We start from the raw sequence: 22084 nt of genomic DNA, 5'->3' as shown, positions 1-22084 counted from the left end.
TTTATAGGATATAATAAATTCTTAAAATTTTGTCTATAGTGGGGTAGGGGGGTTGGGAGGGAGATGGGAAGGGATGGTAAGGGGAAACAAAGGAGGAGGCAACAATGCTTGATAAGAAATGTATTCAGGGCTGGGAAGGTAGCTCAGCAGTAGAGTGCATGCCTTGCAAGCATGAGGCCCTGGGTTCAATTCCTCAGCACCACATAAACAGAAAAAGCTGGAAGTGGCGCTGTGGCTCCAGTGGTAGAGCACTAGCCTTGAGCTGAAGAGCTGAGGGACAGTGCCCAGACCCAGAGTTCAGGCCCCATGACCGGCAAAAAAAAAAAAAAAAAAAAAAAGAAATGTATTCATTACCTTGTTCATGTAATTGTAACCCCTCTGTACGATATTTTCACAATTAAAAAAAAAAATCTGTCTATAGCCAGGCACTGGTGGCTCACGCCTGTAATGATAGCTACTCAGGAGGCTGAGATCTGAGGATTGCGGTTCAAAGCCAGCACAGGAAAGAAAACCGTGAGACTCTTATCTCCAATTAAACACCAGAAACCCAGAAGTGGCACTGTGGCTCAAGTGGCAGAGTGCTAGCTTTGAGTTGAAGAGCTGAGGTACAGCGCCCAGGCCCAGAGTTCAAGCCCCATGACCGACCAAAACAAACAAACAAAAACTCGTCTAGAATTTAAGGTATTTATAGTATTTCTGCAAATATAAGACTTAATCTCCAAGGCTTTACATAAAGAACCGATGAACCAAGATTTGGTGCCATTATCTCCATCTTTAGTCTATGTTTATGTTAACTATTCTTAGAATGTCATCTCTCTCAGTTCACATCTAGCTGTAGTATAATTATATTTGCTTGGATAATCTAATGTATTGAAAATACACTAAAGAAAAAGAAAATACTGATCATCATCATCATCCTATGAATGATGTCAAGATAAACGGAATAGAACAAAAATGGGGAAAAGGGAAAAGCAACTTATTTTCATTGATTCCTTATTAATATGGCATCATGCAAAAATTCTTTGTCTGAGGTTAGAGTATGTGAGGCTTATGGGTCTCATCTCGTGTGTGTGTGTGTGTGTGTGTGTGTGTGTGTGTGTGTGTGTGTGTGTGTGTGTGTGTGTGTGTGTTTGTGTGTGTGTGTGTGTGTCTCTCTCTCTCTCTCTCTCTCTCTCTCTCTCTTGAACTCTGGGCCTGGGCACTGTACCTGAGCTCTCCAGCTCAACCACTTGAGCTACAGTGCCACATTTGTTTTTTCTGGTGGTTAATTGGAGATAAGAGTCTCACAGGACCAGGCACCAGTGGCTCTCCTAGCTGCTCAGGAGGCTCAGATCTGAGGATCGAAGCCAGCCCGGGCAGGAAAGTCTGTGAGCTTCTTGTCTCCAATAAACCACTAAAAACCAGAAGTGGCACTGTGGCTCAAGGACTAGAGCATTCTCCTTGAGCTGAAGGGCACAGGGACAGTGTACAAGTCCAGAGTTCAAGCCCCACAACTGACAAAAAAAAAGAATCTCATGGACTTTCCTGCCCAGGCTGGCTTGGAACCGCAATCCTCAGATCTCAGCCTCCTGAGTAGCTAGCATTACTGGCGAGAATCATTGGCACCCAGCTTGTTTTTATGTTTTTAACTGATTTAACTTCCAGAGGATTAGTTTTTCTTTACTTTTCCTATGTCTAATCTCCTTCTAAATTCATTTATTTGCACTTCTTTCAATTTTTCAAGTTGATTTCATCCTGCATTTCTTCATTTTACAGTTCTCTACTTAGTAAGATTACTAATCTCATTAACTATTTTATTTCTTAATCTCATTACATTCCATGGTTATAAAGAGCATAGTTAGATTGTGATCTGGTTGTAATGTGGGGTCCTCTTTACATTATTGTTGACTTTTTCTTGATTATAATTTTTATTACTTACAATTATGTGTAATTATTATTTTGAGATCTGTGTTACTGTACTTTGCTGGAGAGAATATATATTTGTATTTCACTGGGAGGAAAAACTTTTTGGGTTCCAAAACAGACTAGCAAATTCACAGCCTCAGCCAAACATGGTGAACATCAATGCCCATTGAAATATCTACTATATGTAAAATAAATGAACTTCTGTGCATCTAGATTGTAATACTCATGAACAATCCTTGCTACAGTCAAGGAAATAATCACTTTAAAAAAATTTTAATAGTCTTTGATTCAGAAGAGGAACTCTTGATGAGAATGATGGGCAAAGAGAAAAATCAATCAGAATGACAAATTTACCTCTGGCTTTTTTTTTCCTCCAGTGTCAATTCAGTATTTTCTTTCCTTTCTTTTTCTTTACCATTGAAACTTAAGTTTATATGCCTTCAAAGATTTTGTTATTTTTACTGTATTTTTTTTTTTTGTCGGCCTGTGGCTTAAACTCTGGCCCTTGGCGCTGCCCTGAGCTCTCAAGCTCAAGGCGAGCACTTTACCAGTTGAGCCACAGTGCCACTTCCAGTTTTCTGGTGGCTAATAGGAGATAAGAGTCTCACAGACTTTCCTGCCCCGGCTGGTTTTGAACCTCGATTTCAGATCTCAGCCTCCTGAGTAACTAGGATTACAGGCATGAGCCAACAAGCCCGGCTCTGTTGTACCTTTGGAGTCATTTTCAGCAAGAGGGTTTGGAGCTGATTCTTATTAATATCTAATATTTATTTGTTTTTTCATCTATGGATACCACTAGAAATGTGGTCTCCCCAAGAGCAGAGCCTTCTTCAGCCTTGTTTTTACTGCATTCCAGTGCCTGCCATAGACTGAGCGTTCAAGAAATGCTTTTGTGAATGAATGCAACAGTAGCAGTCATGGTTTTACTACACTGATGCACTCATTCTCTTTCGTGTACAAGTTTACAATGAACAGCCCCTATGTGAATACTGACTAGAACAGAGACAATGCACATAATTTAGACATTGCACATGTTGAGGGGAAAAGAAGGCTTATCCTACCAAAATGCAGATGTCTATATGACGAAAATAGGAGCACCAGACCAACAGAGGTGTATAATGCTACCAAAAAGACTACTCCTACTTAATCTCTACATTATCATGTTGTCTAAGAGCCATCCTTCAAAAGGATATGTAGCTTTTGCTATGAGAATATCTGGTGTATCTAGCACTACAACTCTCTTAATTCACAAATTGACCATATTTTTAAACTTTTCTTTCAGGTGTAAAACAAATTATAAATAGATACAAACCCTAAATTAAGAGCACAGCTTAGAGGTTGTCATCAAGTGAACACAGCTTTTTACACACTGGGTATAGCCATAGTCCAGATAAAGAAGCAGAACAATGACAGCCCCCAGAAGCCTGCCCTGTACCAGATACTGTCTTTTCCAGATACTGTCTGCTCACCCAGAAATTATGCTCAATGCTTTCAATACCATCAAAAGGCTTTCACTTGCTTTGGAGTTGTATATGAATACAATGAGAGTAATTACTATTTCGTGTCAGATTTCTTTCATTCAGCACTTACGTCTCGGGAAATCATCCATGTTGTACAGAGCAGCAACTGGGTTCTCCTCATGGCTTAAATAGTGTTCTACATGGCTTTACTAGAATTCATTTTACTCACTGCATTGTTGACAGGTCTTTTGCTTCTTCCTACTTTGTGAGTCTCCAGGTGCCTCTACATGCACTCTGTTGAGGAATCACCCAGCAGCACCACCCTGGGTTCTGGGAAGGGAAGTTCGGCTGTGAAGATAGTGCAGAGCCCCATTTCACAGCAGTAGCATAAAGAGAGCTCCTACCATGCTTTACCCCTGCTGACACTTGAAATACCTTTTCAATTCAGTCATTAGGATAGGTATGAATGGTACTGTATAATATGCTTTCATAAACTAAGGTCTGAGGCACAGGGTCTTCCCTAAAAAGATAAAGCTCCATTGGTAGAAAAACATTTCTAAGCCAACAAGAAAAAAAAAAACCAACGTATTTTATGTGCTAGGTATAAAAAGTATAGTAATTGCTAGGTGCCAGTGGCTCACACCTGTAATCCCAGCTACTCAGGAGAATAAGATCTGAGGATCACTGTTCAAAGCCAGCCCGGCAGGAAAAGCCCATAAAACTCTTATCTCCAATTAACCACAAGAAAACCAGAAGTGGTGCTGTGGCTCAAGTGGTAGAGCGCTCACCTTGAGCTGAAGAGCTCAGGGACAGCGCCCAGACCCAGAGTTCAAGCCCCATGACTGCAGAAGAAAAAGTATAGTAATTAATTTTCAAACTATGTATTAAGCACTAGCATTCCTATTACAGATTAGGATCCAAGACAGAGAGCAGTTAAACACTTGACCTAATGTCACAGAGCAAGTAAAGGTAGAACAGGGCTGGGTTTGAACTCAAGTGGTGGAATGTTTATCAATCAAGTACAAAGCCCTGAGTTCAAAACCCCAGTATTAATTCTCATATACACCCTCCTTCCGCCCCCCGCAAAAAAGAAAGGCAAAGGATTTGAACACAGTCTGCTTGTTCCTAAGCTTGCCTCTAACCACTATGCTACATTGGATGGCCCTGTGGACAGCTGAGATTTACTAGTTATCTCAAACTGGCAATGCACATGCATTTAAAATTGCTTTTTACAGCCACCTCTCCACCCCCATGACGATGTATTTTGCTGATGTTTAAAAGGGGAGGCAGACATGCAACCCTAAAATTCATCATAGTTACATAGGGATTTTTAACTAAAAACAACAGACAGTAAGATGCAAGAAAAGCTCTCTGCCCCACCCTATCTGCCTATACTTACAGAATGAAAATGAAAAATTATTTTTTAAATTTTACATTACCAAAGTAAGTCAACCATTCAATCAATTAAGGGAACAGATTAAAAGATGGACTTGTGAGCCTCCAGATAGATATTTCCAGTAAATTGTGTACACTGCTGTTCTTACTCTTGCTTCTGGTAAAGTGAATATTAAAAAATTATAGAACCTTCATCTTTATATCTAAAATAAAAGGTGTCCCTAGGCTATTCAATTCATATTTAAAATACATTTTCATAAATAACCTTTTCACAATCTGCACACTGCTTTAATTAAATTTCTCACTATGGAAAAACAAGGTAATTGAAGCAGTTTAGAGATTAGTTAACTGCCCAAAATTATGCCAGTAGTCACTACACAGGAAAAATTTACTGTCAGTATCACCCTCATCTGTGTAAAATCCCCAAACTAGTCATATAATTAAAACTTCAGGTGAACTCTAGCTTTTTCCGAAAAGAATCTGGAGGATTATGTGGCTCCCTGAGTCTTTAAACACAATCAACACTAGAGAATAAAATGTATTTTAAAAAATTTATTTGGTCTTCCCTAAAAGCCTTTAGTGATGTTTCTTGGTCATCAAAATTTCAGAACAACCTATTCTCATCATAATAGAAGAAGTGCTGGTCCCTGTAGTCACATATTACAGATGAGCATACTATTTATGTTAGTAGCATTACTTCTGTTCAAGACAACTTTTATGTCATCATGAGTAACAAAACAACAGAACAGGCAGTCAGGCATGTGTATTCAGGTTCAGATCTTCTACTTCTCTTCAAAATGACCTCTTTTGCTCTTTATACCTGGACTAAGTTATCTATGAGAAAATAATCAAATTTACAGAAAGATGGGTAAAACTACCTACTCCTTAATTATGCACTACTTGTTTTGAATTCTACATAGCAAACTTTATGCCAAGAGATTGAATACTTGGCCTATACATTTTTGTCATCCATGTGCAAAGACAAGGTTTGGGATTAGATGAAACAGGGTACACAATAATGGCTCTGAAGCCAGATTACCAGGTTGTTTTTTGTAGCTCTGTTCTAACCATTTGTGTGACTCTAAAAAGGTACTTACACTGTGATGATTTAAGGAGATAACCAATTTACATAAAATGCTGAGAAAGTGCTTACCAGGAAGTAAAGCTACAGGAGTTTCATTCCTTCCTATAGCTATGACTACAGGAAAACTATGATTTTGTCTAAGCCTTCTGGGCTGCAGCTGTCCTGAGCTGGACATATTCCTTCATAGAATTGAAGCAATGACTAAATGAGAGATTAGAAGAGGAGTGTCTATCACACTAATACTGCAATACAACAAAGAATGACAGCTACCTTTATTTCTATTAACTTAAATTTTAGTACTTAATATTTTCCAAAAACTTATCAGAAAAATATCAGCATCATTCTTCTGTACTTCCAAGAAATTAGAGCTATAATTTCTTCACTGGCCTTATGACTCTAATTGATGCTTTAATAAAGAAGCATCAGATGCTTGGAGGTCTTCTTTAATTAATAAGATGTATCAGGAAGAACAGTTTAAAAAATCATTCATGCCTAGTGATATCTTTATACACACTTTAGATTCTGTCTCTAATTGTTTCTGTACTCCTTCATTCATTTTCTAATTTTTTTTTTGCTCCTTACATTATACAAATGAGAATGTTGTGAATAAAAGTTAGACTAATGGCTATTTAATCTGGGATCCAATTCTGGCCTGTTCTCCCTTCATGGAAGGAATTCACAGTGTGGTACAGACTTGATAGCTGGTCTGAAGCTTAGTAGCACTGCCCCTCCTTCTCAGGTGAGGCTCACCCAGGAGTGCTGTATGCTCAAAAGCCTGTTCCTGCTGGATATTCCTACCACAGGATCTGAAGGGCAGGTGCATGAGAATCATAAACAAATGTACCAGGCCCTATAACTCAGAGCTGTGCGACAGATTCCACTCTTTTTTTTCCTTTTCATTTCAGCACTTTATTTTGGCATTTCTTTATTTTATTGTGAAAATACTGTACAGAGGGGTTGCAATTACATGAGCAAGGTAATGAGTACATTCTTATCAAGTATTGTTGCCTCCTCCTTTATTTCCCCTTCCCATCCCTTCCCATCTCTCCCCCCCTCCCCCCTCCCCACCATAACGTCTTGTACATCTCATTGTTGCAATGGGTCTACCTGTATCCCTATTTAAACAATTTGTTTTTTCCCTTCCCCTCCACAAACTATACCATCATCAAATACAGTGAAAACAGGGGTTATACCGTGGGGGAGGAACATACAAAGCAACAAAGAAATCATCTTATAAATATGTTAGAAACAATAGCAAGAAAGAAAAACCATTTAAGTCCTTATCTTGGGGTTCATTTTGCCTAACATCAACTTATCTGACCATTTCTGCTTGTCTCAGACATATACTAGTTATTGCAAATAAGGTAAACCATGGGACCTATGTTTCTTATATTAAGTGAAGTAAGATTCCACTATCTCTTTAATTCAAAAATTATATACCTAAGACAAGCATAGCTTTCAGAGCCTGGCCTTTCCTCACCCTCTCTCAAGTAGGCACAACCACATCACATAAGGTGATTTAAGGACATTTCCATATTCTTTATTAAGCATGCTATCATTGGGTAATAAAAGAATACTACATACCTACTTAAGAAGAGTTTTTGTATTTTGATGAACTTGCATAACTGCATCTAGAATGTGCCATCACACTGTCTAAATAGGAGATGAAACCACCAGCCACACCTCAAAAGATCAGAATGACTATATATATTACCTAGGGACACTAGTGAATGACAAATGCTAATTAAATGGCTTAGAAAATATGATTAAATTTCCAAGAAAATCTCTGTTTATCTTAAAGGATTTTAGGTATGTATTTCTACCAAATCTATTTTTAAAAATAATTTTCAAAACTTCTATTCAAAAGAATCACAGGCACTTTTAACTTGTCTACCAAGTTTAAAGGTTTGCTTTTTTTTTTGCTGTACCATTTTTTTCTCACACCAAAGCTTCTACTTGACAAAAATAGTTACTACAAAACTATCGTTAGGTTGACAGTAGAAGCCATGTTTCAAGAGAAACACATATCCATTAAGGAATTCTCACATTAGTAGAAGTTAAGGATATCAGGTACTCTGACACTGTTCTATGAGCTACATTATCATTAACACCAATCTGCAGATTAAATAAATAAATAAAGCTAAGGCCAAGAAAGGTTAAATACTTTGCATAAGAACCTAACAGTCACACTGAAAAGAAGTCAAAACCATATATTTTGTATCTTTAATTTTCAATTAAATTACTGTCTTTTATATGCATTAACTCACTAGATGTTATGTTTTCTAAAATTAGCTAAAGATGTTCAGTTTTATTTCACTCAAAAAAGTGTACATTAACACCCAAAATGATGTAGACATTAAGAAAGGTCAAATTATCCAAAACATACCTCCTACATAAAAAACAATGATAGTCTATTAGAGACATAGAAGTAAGCAAATACTGAGATAGGGGTAAGTGCTAAAATGGACAGGAGCCATGCTACTTAAGGGTAAATACACTATTCTGGGGCGGGGGGGGGGGGGGGGAGGGGGGGGGGGGAAGGAGGGGTTCTGGCGGGATTCCTAAGTCTCAACAACAGTTACTCAGGTTAAATCTTTCATGTCACCAAGCTGAAAATGAATAATCTTCTGAGAAATTACAACTTAGACAAATAATCAACTTTCCCAAATAGGCCAGTTTCAACTGACATGAAGTTTCCTCTGCCTTAACCACAAAGGTAACCAAAATAACCTGTTAACCAGTAATTTTTCTATTTTTCTATTGTCCTATCCTTATTTTACAATGAAACTTGGAAATAACCAATCAGTTTTTTATCTCAAAAACTAATAACCTCTTAGCTGGGCACGAGTGGCTCACCCTATAATCCTAGCTACTCTGGAAAGGGAGATCTGAAGATTGCATTAGCCCAGGCAAGAAAGACTGTAAGACTTATCTCCAATTAACTACCAGAAAACAGAAGTGGCACTGTGGTAGAGCACTAGCCTGAAATGCAAAAGAGCTCAGAGACAGTGCCCAGTCCCTGAGTTCAAGGCCCATGACTGATACCCTCTCCCCCCCCCCCCAAAAAAAAAAACACACACACAGAAAAAACACCTAAAACTTCTTTGCCTCATTAAACATTTACTCTGCTTTATGGAATAAATTGGTGTTCAATTCTAGAACTAAAACAAGGACAACTGTGATCTTTGAACAAAATGCTGTAATGTGTCCTCCAACACTAACAATGTTGAATTAGAAAGGCTTCACACGTTGTGGCTCAAGTGGTAGAGCGCTACCCTTGAGCTGAAGAGCTGAGGGACAGTGCCCAAGCCCAGAGTTCAGGCCCCACGACCAGACCCCCCAAAAAAAAGCTAGAAAGGCTTCACAATGAAAGATTAAGTAGTAGAAACACATAGTATGGATAATATATGGAAGGGCATATCACACACACACACACACACACACACACACACACACACACACACACACACACACACACACACACACACACACACACACACACACACACACACACACACACACACACACACACACACACACACACACACACACACACACACACACACACACACACACGGAAAGAATGTCACGTGATCATGTTTAAAAGAATGTCACGTGATCATGTTTAAAAGAACTGCAACTAGTGTGGATAAGGCATGAGGATAGCAGGAAGCTGACCAAGCAGTTAATCAGAAATCCATCCTGAAGAGACTTAGTGCTCTCTCTTTATGGGGGAGATGACAATAACTGGCTATGAAGTTTCCTGTATGATGCCACTGAAAATCATGTCATTCATAGTAATGTGAATTTGTATCCCTGGGATACCATCACTTAAATTTGACTCCAAGTAAGCCATGTCAAATACCTTTAAGGCACAGTTGTTATTTTATGAACACTGGTCTCAGGCTTCCAAAACAACTTCCTCAAGTCTACCATTACACTGTGATCATGTAAGAAATAATCTGAAAGATCTGCTGATGAGCCTGTGAATTAACTAAAAGCTGGCCACTCTCTCACCCCATTTCACATCTGTGTCTTTGATCTTTGGCCATGATCTTGCAGTCACTTGTGCCCCAGGAATAACAGGATTTGCCAGTATTTATCTTGTATAGAAAGCAAAGTGCCCCGCAAACCAGCAATGTCATTTTCTTAATCATATTTAAGAGAATAGCCAAAAACTCAGGAGAACACTTGCCAGTCAACTTATTCCTCTTCTGTTCCAGTAATAAAGTGTTCACAAATTCTCCAGAACACCTCCAAAAACCAAGACTAAGATAATGGTCAACCAGGCTACATACCTGTGACTTAAGACTTTTAACGACACATCCATATCCCTTAATACCCTCTGCACCAATTCTTCAGTGTGCGTACCTCTGAATATGGCTGAAGATGTACCAAAATGCTGTCTTCCTATGGCTGTATACAATAATAAATCGCCTTTCTCTGCCCTTCACAGTATCTATTTATATGGCATAGCGGGTCAGGTAGCCCTAACTTGGGAGTCCTGGACTTTGGGCCTGCGGTCACCATAGGCTCAAGAGACTAATGAAAAGGTTATAGGACTCAGGCTTTGTGGACACCTCCTTTCTGTCTATACCTTTACCTCCTTTGGTGTTTTAGCCTTGTTCCTTCTCATCAAAGCTCCCACTGTTTCTGCCTTTTCCATACTAACTCAGAGAAAATGAATTGCAAATCCCTACAACCTGATAAAGGCTGAATTTTCATTTTTTCAACTGCTGAGTTTAAACTGATTGACAAAGTTCTTCAGAGATAATAAATACAAGGATAATACAAGCATTACAGAGACACATACTTAAACTGATTACCTGTTTGTGGGGTTTTTAATTCCCTGGTTTGACTGTAAAGCAAATGGTTTCACTTTAGGAATCCACCGGTAAGCAGGGCTCTGCCAGGCATGTCATTCTGCATAATTACATGGACATATTGAATTGTTAATGTGCTCTAACGGAATTTATATGGATTATATTAATTAATTTTTCAGGTACTTAATTATTTGGATATAAGTAATAAATCAATGTCAATTTGGGAAGTACTTCTCAAAAAAGAGATGAAGAATTACTGTTAATTATGTTTAATATTTCTAAGTTAAAAGTAGAGCAGAGTCCCAATTTAGATTCAAATAATTAAAAATATTCCCTTACATTTTTTTTCTAGGAGAGGTAGGGAGACTAATCATGTTGAATAGCCTTGTTTTCTCTCTCACTTTACTTTTTTTTGGGGAGGGGGGGTGGGGGGTCCGGTTGTGGGGCCTGAACTCGGCCTGGGCGCTGTCCCTCAGCTCTTCAGCTCAAGGCTAGCGCTCTACCACTTGAGCCACAGTGCCACTTCTGGCTTTTTTCTTTTTGCTTATGTGGTGTTAAGGAATCGAACCCAGGGCCTCAGGCATGCAAGGCAAGCACTCTACCACTGAGCCACCTCCCCAGCCCTTCGCTTTTCTTTTAATTCAAGACGATGCACTACACCTAGAGGTATATGGTCCATGGGTGGAGTAATTCCCTCTCCCTGCTCCAAAAATCCAAAAGAGGACATATTTGATATTAAGCTGTTGTCAATGTATACCACACTTAATTTTAGTCAAAAGACAGAAGGTACAGTTTCTTAGCAATGGTTTCTTAAAAAGCTAAGTATTCTCTGAGAAGACTGGGAAACAGAGATGAGCCAATCCTACTCAAATGGCTACCATGCATGTTCTGTGTACTCTTGGAGTAATACTCTTACAGTCAAATACATTTATCTTCCAACAGATGTTCCTCTCAGGGATTCTATGTAACTTTGACTCTCATGAGAATAGTTGGCTTAGGTACATTGTAAGTGGTTAGATATCTAATCAACGAATCTTTCTCCAAAAATTAGTTCAGCTTCAGTAGGCCATTCAGTATAGTAAAGCTTTTAATGGGCTATTTATTTAGTAAAACATTACCAAAACATATACCATTTGTTGTATCTGTCTTGAACTTAAACCAGTATAAGGACTTTTTTTAATTTTAGCAGACAAAACATGAAGAATAGTGAAAAATATGTTTCTTCAAAATATGCATTAGCTATGCCAGGAGCTGAAAACCGCATGATTTTTTAAAATTTTATTTTATTTTTTGGTGCCAGTCCTGGGGCTTGAACTCAGGGCCTAGGTATTGTCCCTGAGCTTTTTCTGCTCAAGGCTAGCACTCTATCACTTGAGCTATAGCTCCACTTGTAGCATTTTGGTGGTTAACTGGAGATAAGAGTTTCACAGACATTCTGCCCAGGCTTCAAACTGTGATCCTCAGATCTCAGCCTCCTTAGTATTAAAGATTAAAGGAATAAGCCATCACCTCCCAACTTACAACCATGTGATCTTTCAGTCTAGAAATAAATATTAAATGGATGTATACAAAGAAAAGCCCATGTTGTTTAAATATATTTAAATGATTTCTACAGAAATGAAACTATTATTTCCATGAATTTGTGTCAATGCCTTTTTCCCCTAGTGCTGGAAATTAAACCTAGGCTCTTATGGAATCAATGTAAAGTGTCTAGCATTAAACTAAGCCCACAGCCTCAAAGACATTTTTAAATTTTATATTTCTTAAGTCAAAGGAACCATAGGCCCTTTTCAGAGCTACTGATGCTCTGAAATTCTCAGTGAAAAAGATATCTTTATTTTTGCTAATAAATACCATAGTCGTGCTTTGGGGATTTTATTATTTTTTAATCAGTCGTGGGGCTTGAACTCTGGGCCTGAACGCTGTCCCTCAACTCTTCAGCTAAAGGCTAGCACTCTACCACTTAACCATAGTACCATTTCTGGTTTTCTGGTGGTTAACTGGATAAAAGAGTCTCATGGACTTTCCTGCCTGGGCTGCCTCTGATCTCAGCTTCTGAGGAGCTAGGATTATAGGCATAAGCCACAGGCACCCAGCTGGGATTTTGTTCTTGTTTCTAGATTCCAACCATATCTCCTTCTTCCTAATGCTTTTCCATCCCTAAGGATTAATGTAAGGATCTGAATTGCAAGGGACTAATTCCAAGGGACACAAACACTAGTCAAATCAATGGTGACTTGCATTAGGAAAACTTACCAATTCTCTATGTTTAATCCAGTAAATATTAACTATGTGTGCTAGAGACTATGCTACTAGAGAGTAATGAGATGTTATTGATCTCAAAAGTAGATATTAATATTAATAGTAACATTAAAGGTTGCACTACAGTTATATACTAAATTATAATGCTATATGATAATACATAGAAATTACTGTGTATGTATAAAATGAAAAACCAAACAAAATATATTTTCATTGCATTTTCCATAGGTGACAGTTTCCTGCAACTTTGTTTTGACAGTATTGGTAAAGACTTACTAAAGACCTACTATGATGCAGGTATTATACTAGCTACTGGAGATAAAAGGGTAAATGGGGGTGGAGAAAAATCCCCTGCATGAGTTTAGAATATATTGTTGTAATTATTCCACTTCAATGAATATTTTTGTATATGTAAAGGAGACTTTATATATGGATGAATATTCATCATTTCTTTGGGTTACAGTACACTTTTTTTGTACATCTGTTGTACATCCATTGTATTTAAATAAAACCAATTAAAAAATCGTTACCTCTTTTTGATGTTCAAAGCTAAATATTATGTGAGTAACATTCAGGATTTCAAATGCTGAAACCAATGGTTAGTATCTGGAGAGAGGCTAGTGAATACCAAGCTATAATGGTGCAGTTAGGAAAAACTTAATTGGAGCTGGGTCAGGACAGGAAGAACATCAGCATGTTGCTGATGCAAGTCACTGTGAGGACAGAGAGGCTGTGTCTACTGCTCACACCAGCAACCCCCAGTGTTGGTGCTGCACTGTGTACAGTTTCTGAAGATTTTACAGTAATCATGTTAAAAGGGCTTACAGAGTGTGATGCTCAGCTGAGAAAATCTTTGTTGGCTATTAAAGAAGAAGTCCCAGGAATATTTTCAGTTACTAAGACAATGACTGTATTTGTAATCTGAACCCTTAACTTCCTTCCTTGGGGAAGAATTCACCCATGACAATATTTATGGAATAGAGTACCCATCAGTCCACTTAAAGCATACCTGGTAAAGCATTCCATCATTTAGGCTATGCAATGGCTGTTACTTTATAAGCTAATAAAAACTGCTAGTGCTGCCTTCCACACAAATTAAAACAATGACGGAAAATATGACTATTATGTTTTGAACAAGAGCCAGACAGAATACTGGTGCTTATTGAAAATCTGAGGTGTGATGACAACAGAGCCTGAGCAACCCCAGATGTTGTATGGAATGTAAGCGGTGAATATGAACCCTTCAGAGTTCTCACATCTTTTCTCCAAAGAAGCCAGGGCCACCATCCATAAGATAAGAATGGGAGTGAATCTCTTCAGCAGAAAAACTGGAAACTCAATTGTGTCAATGCCTTTCTCATCATCTCTCTTTTTTTTTTTAAAGAAACAAGTATCAAACCAAAAAACAAAAACAAAAAATTTCATTTGCTTTTATTTTTCCTATCCTGGACAAGAATTTCTAGTTTATATATCGAATTTCTTTCTAGACTGATTATGTTCCACCAGATGAGACAAAAAAACAATGTCTGGCCCACACAATAACAATTCAAGAAATCTTTTGATTAGAAAGGTAAGTACATGTGAAAAAGGCAGTAACTCTTTTTGAAATATGTGGATTGTGAAGCCAAAAGGCAAATATCCTAAGTCATTCCAAATAGATGGTAGAATGAGGGCTAGGACCCAGGTTTTCCACATCTCCTGCCCTGCAACTACCAGCACATCATCCAGCCATACCAATATTAAATCTAAGAAGACTAGGTGCACCAAGATAGAAAGAGGCTGATGTTGCTTCTACATAAAAGGAGATAGTCCAAATAGTTGCCACTCCCTTCAAAAGACTCAAGATTTGTGAAATAACTCAAGATGTGCAGGGTGCCAGTAGCTCAAGCCTATAATCCTAGCTACTTAGGAACTTGAGATCTGAGGATAGAGGTTCAAAGCCAGCCGGGCAGGAAAGTCTGTGAGACTCATATCTCCAATAAACCACCAGAAAGCCAGAAGTGCCCCTGTTGCTCAAGTGGTAGAGTGCTCACCTTGAGCTGAAGAGCTCAGGGACAATGTCCAGGCCCAGAGTTCAAGCCCAACGACCAATCAAAGGAAAAAAAAAAAGAACTCAAGATGTAATTATCACTGTCTTTTTAGTAAGAATATTAGGAAACAGGAACATATTCAATTTTTTATAAGTAAAAAGAAAAGAGATGAAGCCACATCTGAAAAGAAAAGTGGAGAATTTATTACAGAGTTATGTTATTTTAAGTATACTGTGATCTCTGACAAGCATAAAGACAGAAATGTTGATTCCTGTCCTGCCACTAGTTCAGGAGAGAGTCATGTAATATGTATTATAATACATATGTATAATCACCTCCTCTGAGTGATCTTTAGCAATAGTTCAAGTCTAGTACAAGAAATAGGAAATGAGACAAAATGTGAGATCATTCTATGCTAAACACAAGCCTTGAAGCATAAGAGGACACAGAATGTTACGAAATTACAGTTAAGTTCAGGAGAACAAGAAAGACTGGACATAGACAAAGCTAAAGAAGTTGTTGGGGTTTACTGCAACTTTGTAGAAATGGTGACTAGGTACCAAGGGCCTAACAAGAGATTGAAACAAAACACCTCATAAATATGATTGGTTCTTACACTTTAGCCTTGTCACTACTTCTCTCTCACTCACAACAGTTCATCCACTCTCATTTTAATATTTGAGTCATGTATCTGCTGCTTTTATGTTCTCTTTTCATCATGAACTAGAAAGTTATCAACTTATCATAAACTAGGAAGTTATATTAAAAATCCCAGGAGACTGGTGTTTGTATAGAATTCCTTTCCTGGCCAGAAGTGATGACTTACTCCTAAAGAGTAAGTCAATCTCCTAGGGAGACTGAGATTTAAATTCAAGGTCAGCCTGGGCAAAAGGATTTGTGAGAGTCCAATAAAAAGCTGGTCATGGTAGTACCTGCCCTGTTATCCCAGTTTCATAAAAGTTTAAACATAAGGATCACTGACCAGGCTGACCTAGGTATAAACATGAGACTCTATTAAAATACAAAAATAAAATAACTAAAGTACAAAGGACAGCTAGGTCCATGGGGCTGCCCAAGTAGTAGTATAAGTGTCTAGCAATGGCAAGCACCAATACTACACTCCCAATTCCTCCCCTCCTTCCCTTCTTTTCATGATCATGTTTCTTTCTGCTAAGTCCTATTAACTATATCAAAGAATTAATAAATGATAAAAACGATTTGCAGCTATTATAAAATAGGGAACTTTTGTTTCTTTAGTGAAAAAGATTTTCACTAAAAATTTGTAAATATTAAAAGTAAACATTCAAGAACAAAATAACCCTGGCATATTTAGACAATCGTTTTGTTGTGTTTTTTGTTGTTGTTGTTTGTTTGGTCTGTCATAGGGATTGAAATCTAGGCCTGAACACTGTCCCTCAGCTCTTCAACTCAAGGCTAGCACTATACCATTTGAGCCAAGTGCCACTTCCGGTTTTCTGAGTGGTTTATTGGAGATAAGGGTCTCACAGACTTTCTTGACCAGGCTGGCTTTGAATCACGATCCTCAGATCTCAGCCTCCTGAGTAGCTACGATTACAGGCATGAGCTACTGACGCCCAGCTAGACAATCGTTTTTTTTTTTTACTGATTGATTTACTCAGAGGCACCCTAAAGTTGAAGAATGTTCCAATAAATTCATGTAAGAACTTGATAATATATCTCCTTGACCATAGTCTTGTTAATTCCCCACCACTGAAATTTTTTATACCTGTAATATCAGTTACTTAGCATTCAATACGTATTTGCTAAACTAAGAATATCTGGCATCTAAAAGGAGAGGAAGAGTACTTGGTTAAGGTGCCAAGTGGTATATCTGGATAGAGCAGCACTGATTAACAAAGTGTGACACCAGCACTTACATATTCTCCGTAGGTTTCTTGTGTTGGGGGTGGCGGTGGAGCTCTATATCCACTTGGAGGCACTCCTCTAGCCCTGGGAGTAAGAAGTCCTCTTCCCCGGCTCACTGGCCCTCGGGTAGAAAGGACTCCCCTCGGAGCTGGCGTTCCTCGTGGTACACCAACCCCAACTGGCCGGGCTGTAACTCCTCTTCCTCTGCAAGCAAATTCACAGTATTTATCATATTATCTGACATTCCAATCTTTACATACACTTATACCTCTAATAAACTGAGGTCCCCTATCCATATCAGATCTATAGCAAATAAGAAGCAGGTATCTGTTTCCCTCCCCAAATTAAGATATTTAGGTATTCTAGCACAATTAGTCACACCAAGACCAAATTTATGGCTCAGGGACAGAGTGTGAAACAAAATTATCCAAAGAGCACATATATTGAAGACTTCTGGGTGATACCATGTGATAGTCATACTCATATGTGATCCTGATACTAGGAGAATGGTCTCTGTCTTGCTCACTTACAGACAAGTAAATGGGGCTAAGAGAGGTTTAAAAAAAAAAAAAATACCAGGAAATACACAGATGGCAAGGGTCAAAATATATGTCCCAGTACCACTAGCGAGAAAAAAGGCAGGACAAACCAAATGCATGTAAGACAGGAATATAGTGACCATATACTAAGGGTCGAAAATTGTTGTCAAAGTCACTACAGCAAATATGGGGCAGAAAATCCAGTGGAGAAAAAGAAAAAGTGAGAGGAGGCCATTCTACATCAGTGTTGCTTCCCTAATTCCTCTGATTTTAATCATCTAGACCACAGAAGGGTCAGTAAGATAAAAAGAACTTCAAACTGTCTTAAGCTGCTATTTTAACATATAAGCTTATACTCTCATTTGGAACTAAAGCTAAAACAACAACAACAATAACCTGTTTCACATCTCACTGTAAGAGTTAAGTTCAGATAGTTTATATTCAGTGAGAATTCCAGTGGGTAAATAACTTGTTCTGTTATAGGATTGCAAAGTTATTAGAGCCATGTGACCATTCCCACAAAGCCAATAGCTTAGGTAGTTTAGTTAAGTAACAACAACAACAACAATAAAAACCATGCTAACAAGAGTATTTTAAGGAATGTGTTACTGTACTTGATTGTTTAATAAGTTTTACCATATGCCTCATGCTAGGGACTCAAGTGTCTACGATTTTACAGTGTAATAAGGAATGATCAGTGAATAAATGATCAAATAAAATGAGTTCAGCTTAATAAATCATACTAAGTCATCCAACAGAGTATTAAGTACTAGCTTCTAGATTAGAAGAGATGGCTACTTATGATCAGCTGATCAGAAAAGGCTGTTTAGCAAGAAGTCTATTTAGGTCAAGACATTACAGAGAACAGGTTCAGAGGCTAAAAGACAGGGAACCTGAAGACAAGCAATCAAGTTTTCCAAGGAAAAGGAAGAACAAATCAGAGCAAAGTCTCTAGGAAAGAAGTGAGCCTGGCCTGCTTAACAGAGTAAGAAAAGTAGAAAATACAAATATAGGACCAAACAGAGAATAAAGTGGGTGTGAAGGAGTACACAGTGTATTGACAGATTTGACTGTAAGAAATGCTTAGAATCTCAAATAAATATTTGCTGACCACAAGCATGTACACATATATCTTTGAAGTCAAGCATTGAACTAGTGAAAACTCCACCACAAATGAAAACTCAGGATCAGAATGTGAATGCAAACTTAAAAATAATCTCATGAGAGGATTTCCACCATCAAGACAATGACACAGCTTTAAATGACAAGTAACGTGTATGCTGGATTCAAGATAATTTTTCATGTAGGCCCTGGAGACATGTTACGAAAGGACAAAACAAATTTGAAGACTTAAAGATGTATTTTAAGCATATTATTTTGTATGTGGCAGATCCTGGTAAAACACACAAACTTTTACAATAAAGCTAAAGCTAAACTAGACTATGAACTAGTCTGAATACTACCAGGCCATCAACATTTTGGAATAAACATATAATCACATACTACAATCACATGTATCCTTTCAGAGGGAGCCAAAGTGATATCATAGACATAGGAGGAAAAGCAGGAATGAAGATGGGAGGAGGAGCTGGGTACCAGTGGTTTATGCTTGTCATCCTAGCTACTCAGGAGGCTGAGATCTGAGGATTGTGGTTCAAAGCCAGCCCAGGCAGGAAAGTCCGTGAGACTCTTATCTCCAATAAACCACTCAGAAAACCGGAAGTGGTACATTGGCTCAAGTGGTAGAGCACTACCCTTGAGCTGAAGAGCTGAGGGTCAGCGATCAGGCCCAGAGTTCAAGCCCCACAAGTGACCAAAAACAAAAAAAAAGAAGATGGGAGGAGGGAGGAGAGGAGGTAGCCACATGCCACAGAACACTGGTCCATTGTCGGGAACTGAAAGGCACAAGGAAAAGAATATCACCCAAATTCTGGAGAGAACAAGGCCCTGCCAATATGCTTTTGGACAAATGATAATGTATGGACATCTTGCTTCTATTATGCCAGAATAAATTCCTATTGTTTTCAAATATCAAATTCATGGAAATTTTTCACAGCAGTTATAGAACACTAATAAAGCATATAAGTAATATCTTATGATTACAAGTAAATGTAATCGTAGAAGAAATAGACATTATAGAGATTGGCTTTACTGAGACTATAACATGTAATGTCTCATGAAATCAACAACAACCCTATAAATAGCTCTTTTCTTTTTTAAAGTTAAACACCACTGTATCGTGCCCAATCCAGTGTGCAGTTGCCTTTTAAAGCAACTCTCACTTTCTTCAAATAATCTTGAAAACAAAAAAAATGCCAAAGTCTAAATTGAAAAGATCCACATAATCACCAGGATATCTAAATCTGTGTGTTACAGCTGAGCATTATGGTACACACCAGTAATCCCAGACCAGAGAGGACAGAGTCAGGAGGAGGACAAGCTTCAGGCCAGCCTGGGCTACACAGAAGGACATTCTGTCGAAATAAACAGACAAAAAAAAAAGGGGATGCCCTTTCTCTACTGACTTCTTCTAGAATCCAGATTTAAAAATGAAAACTAATTCTTGAATAAATCTGAGATAGTCATAACAGATTTTTTTATCCTTTAAAATCCTTTTCTATTAAAAGCAATTACTAACCAAAGACAAAAATAAAAACTGTTTATTTGTGGAGCAGATCGGTAATGTCCATATTAGAGCATTTATAATGAATAAAATTGTATGGGCATTCAGAATCCACTTGGTAGCTGACCCTGCATTTATCATTTATTATATCGGTGTCCTGATACAGCCAACTGTCCAATGGGAAAACTAGGGGATCAGCTCCTTAATCTGTGTATCAAAACATTTTATTTGCATAAAAAAGTTGCATTTCAAAGAATTAGGGTTAAATAAAATACCCCAAAGCTATCAGTTTGTAAATAGAACAGGTTAATTAGCAAGCTTAGATTTAAATATCTTACTCCAAAGTCAATCCCCCCGGGGTGACACTATGGTGTATGAACACAGGCTTTGTATAGGTACACTCATAGGTCTAGTTCTAGGTACTAATATGATCTGTTGTATAACTTTATGAACTGTGAAACTGTTGCTATGGCACATTTACCTAAAAAATAGTGCACCAGTTAAACTTACCTGGCTACGGCTGGGGTGGCTACACCTCTTGTACGCAGGGTGGGCTTCCCTCGCACCACTGGAACATCTGCATTCTCTGAACCACCATTCAGATATGTCAGTTCCTGAAGCTGAGCTTGCCGGATCTCGTCATTGTAGTCCTACACAGAAAAGAGAAAGTGGAGTTTGCATCCTATTAGAAATACAAAAGTAAACTAGACACTGTAGATCATACCATAATCCTAGCTATTCAGAAGGTTGAGATCTGAGGATTGTAGTTTGAAGCCAGCTGAGGCAGGAAAGTCAGTGAGATTCTTATCTTCAAATAGCCACCAAAAAGCTAAGTACAGGTATGGCTCAAGAGGTCAGTGCTAACTTTGAGCCAATAAAGCTCAGTGACAGCACCCAGGTCCTGAGTTCAAACCCCAGGAAAGGTATAGACTTTTACACATACACACACACACACACACACACACACACACACACACACACACACACTTAGAAAAACTATGGTTTAATGATACAGTTTTTTAAAATGAATTTATTAAATTGAAAATAAATTTTTTGATAAGGGGAAAAAGTATTTTTCCCTAAGCTAAAATTCTGTAAACCAGCTATCACTCCTTTCATAGGCAACTTTCAAAATGAAACATTTATAAAATGATTAAAATTCCATGTAAGTGCTATATGGGCATTACTATTTGCAATTCAATCTAACTGGCTTGTATGAGAAAATAAGATGAGCGTCAGGTCAGAAAACCAAAGAGAAGTCATAGGAAGTCAAAGTTGTATTCACATTCGGCCGATTCCAAAGGATTTCCTGACAATAAAACCATCACCGACATAAAAAGAACTTGGAGCAGGTTAGACCACAGTCCATTTCAGTAGGATAAAAGATGAATGAAAATAAGTCACAATACAAAGTAAAGGCAAGGGATACCATCTCCCCATATGGCTAAGAAAAGGAAAGAGATAGAAATAACCACAGTTTGAAACAAAGAAGGATTTTTAAATAAAAGAAACGTAAAGATATTTTCAATGTGGACAGAAGATTCACAGAAATTTTCTGAATATTTATGATTGCCTCTAATGTTAGAAGAGTACTACAGATTCAATCATTATAGTCAAATAAGTTAAAAATTCCATATCATACTTGCTAACTTATTTTTATTCTCCTTCCAAAAAATGAATCTACTCTAACATCAACACTGTCATTAACTTTGAAGTAAAAGGGATTTTTAACCTCTAACTAAACAGTTATATGAAAGTAAATTTAATGTCTAAATGCACGTTAGCCATTGAGAATTAAAAAAAAAATAGTTTTTAATGAAATCATGAAAACTAATGGAAATTCAATGATCTCTCTGATAAGAATTCATTTTTCAGAGATATTTGCCAAAATATGCCAATATTTATGTTAAAGGTTAATTCTAGGATCACTAATGGCATTGTAATCTTGACATAAAAACCCAAACTGCTGATATGAAGACTGGCTAAATGAATCCTAGAATCTGCATACAGATTAGGCAGGTATTTTAAAAAGTAACATTAAATTTCAAATATGTATATGCTGAAAAAGGTCCAAAA

At 37.8% G+C, this 22084-nt stretch overlaps 1 protein-coding gene across 1 annotated transcript in view; it reads right to left on the bottom strand.

The window, feature by feature from the left end:
- The window catches only part of Khdrbs3 (KH RNA binding domain containing, signal transduction associated 3), a 139129-nt gene that overhangs the window by 46888 nt on the left and 70157 nt on the right, over nt 1–22084 (bottom strand). Inside the window, exons 5-6 of the mRNA XM_042699970.1 lie at nt 20519–20658; nt 16858–17050 (exon numbers count right to left, since the gene is read on the bottom strand). Coding sequence (XP_042555904.1) covers nt 16858–17050; nt 20519–20658 — 333 coding nt within the window. The remainder of the gene's footprint in view (nt 1–16857; nt 17051–20518; nt 20659–22084) is intronic.

The sequence above is a fragment of the Dipodomys spectabilis genome, unplaced genomic scaffold, assembly GCF_019054845.1.
Source record: "Dipodomys spectabilis isolate Male_0828 unplaced genomic scaffold, ASM1905484v1 ptg000264l, whole genome shotgun sequence".
In the NCBI taxonomy this organism is placed as follows: domain Eukaryota; kingdom Metazoa; phylum Chordata; class Mammalia; order Rodentia; family Heteromyidae; genus Dipodomys; species Dipodomys spectabilis.
This window is presented reverse-complemented; position numbering and strand designations above follow the sequence as displayed.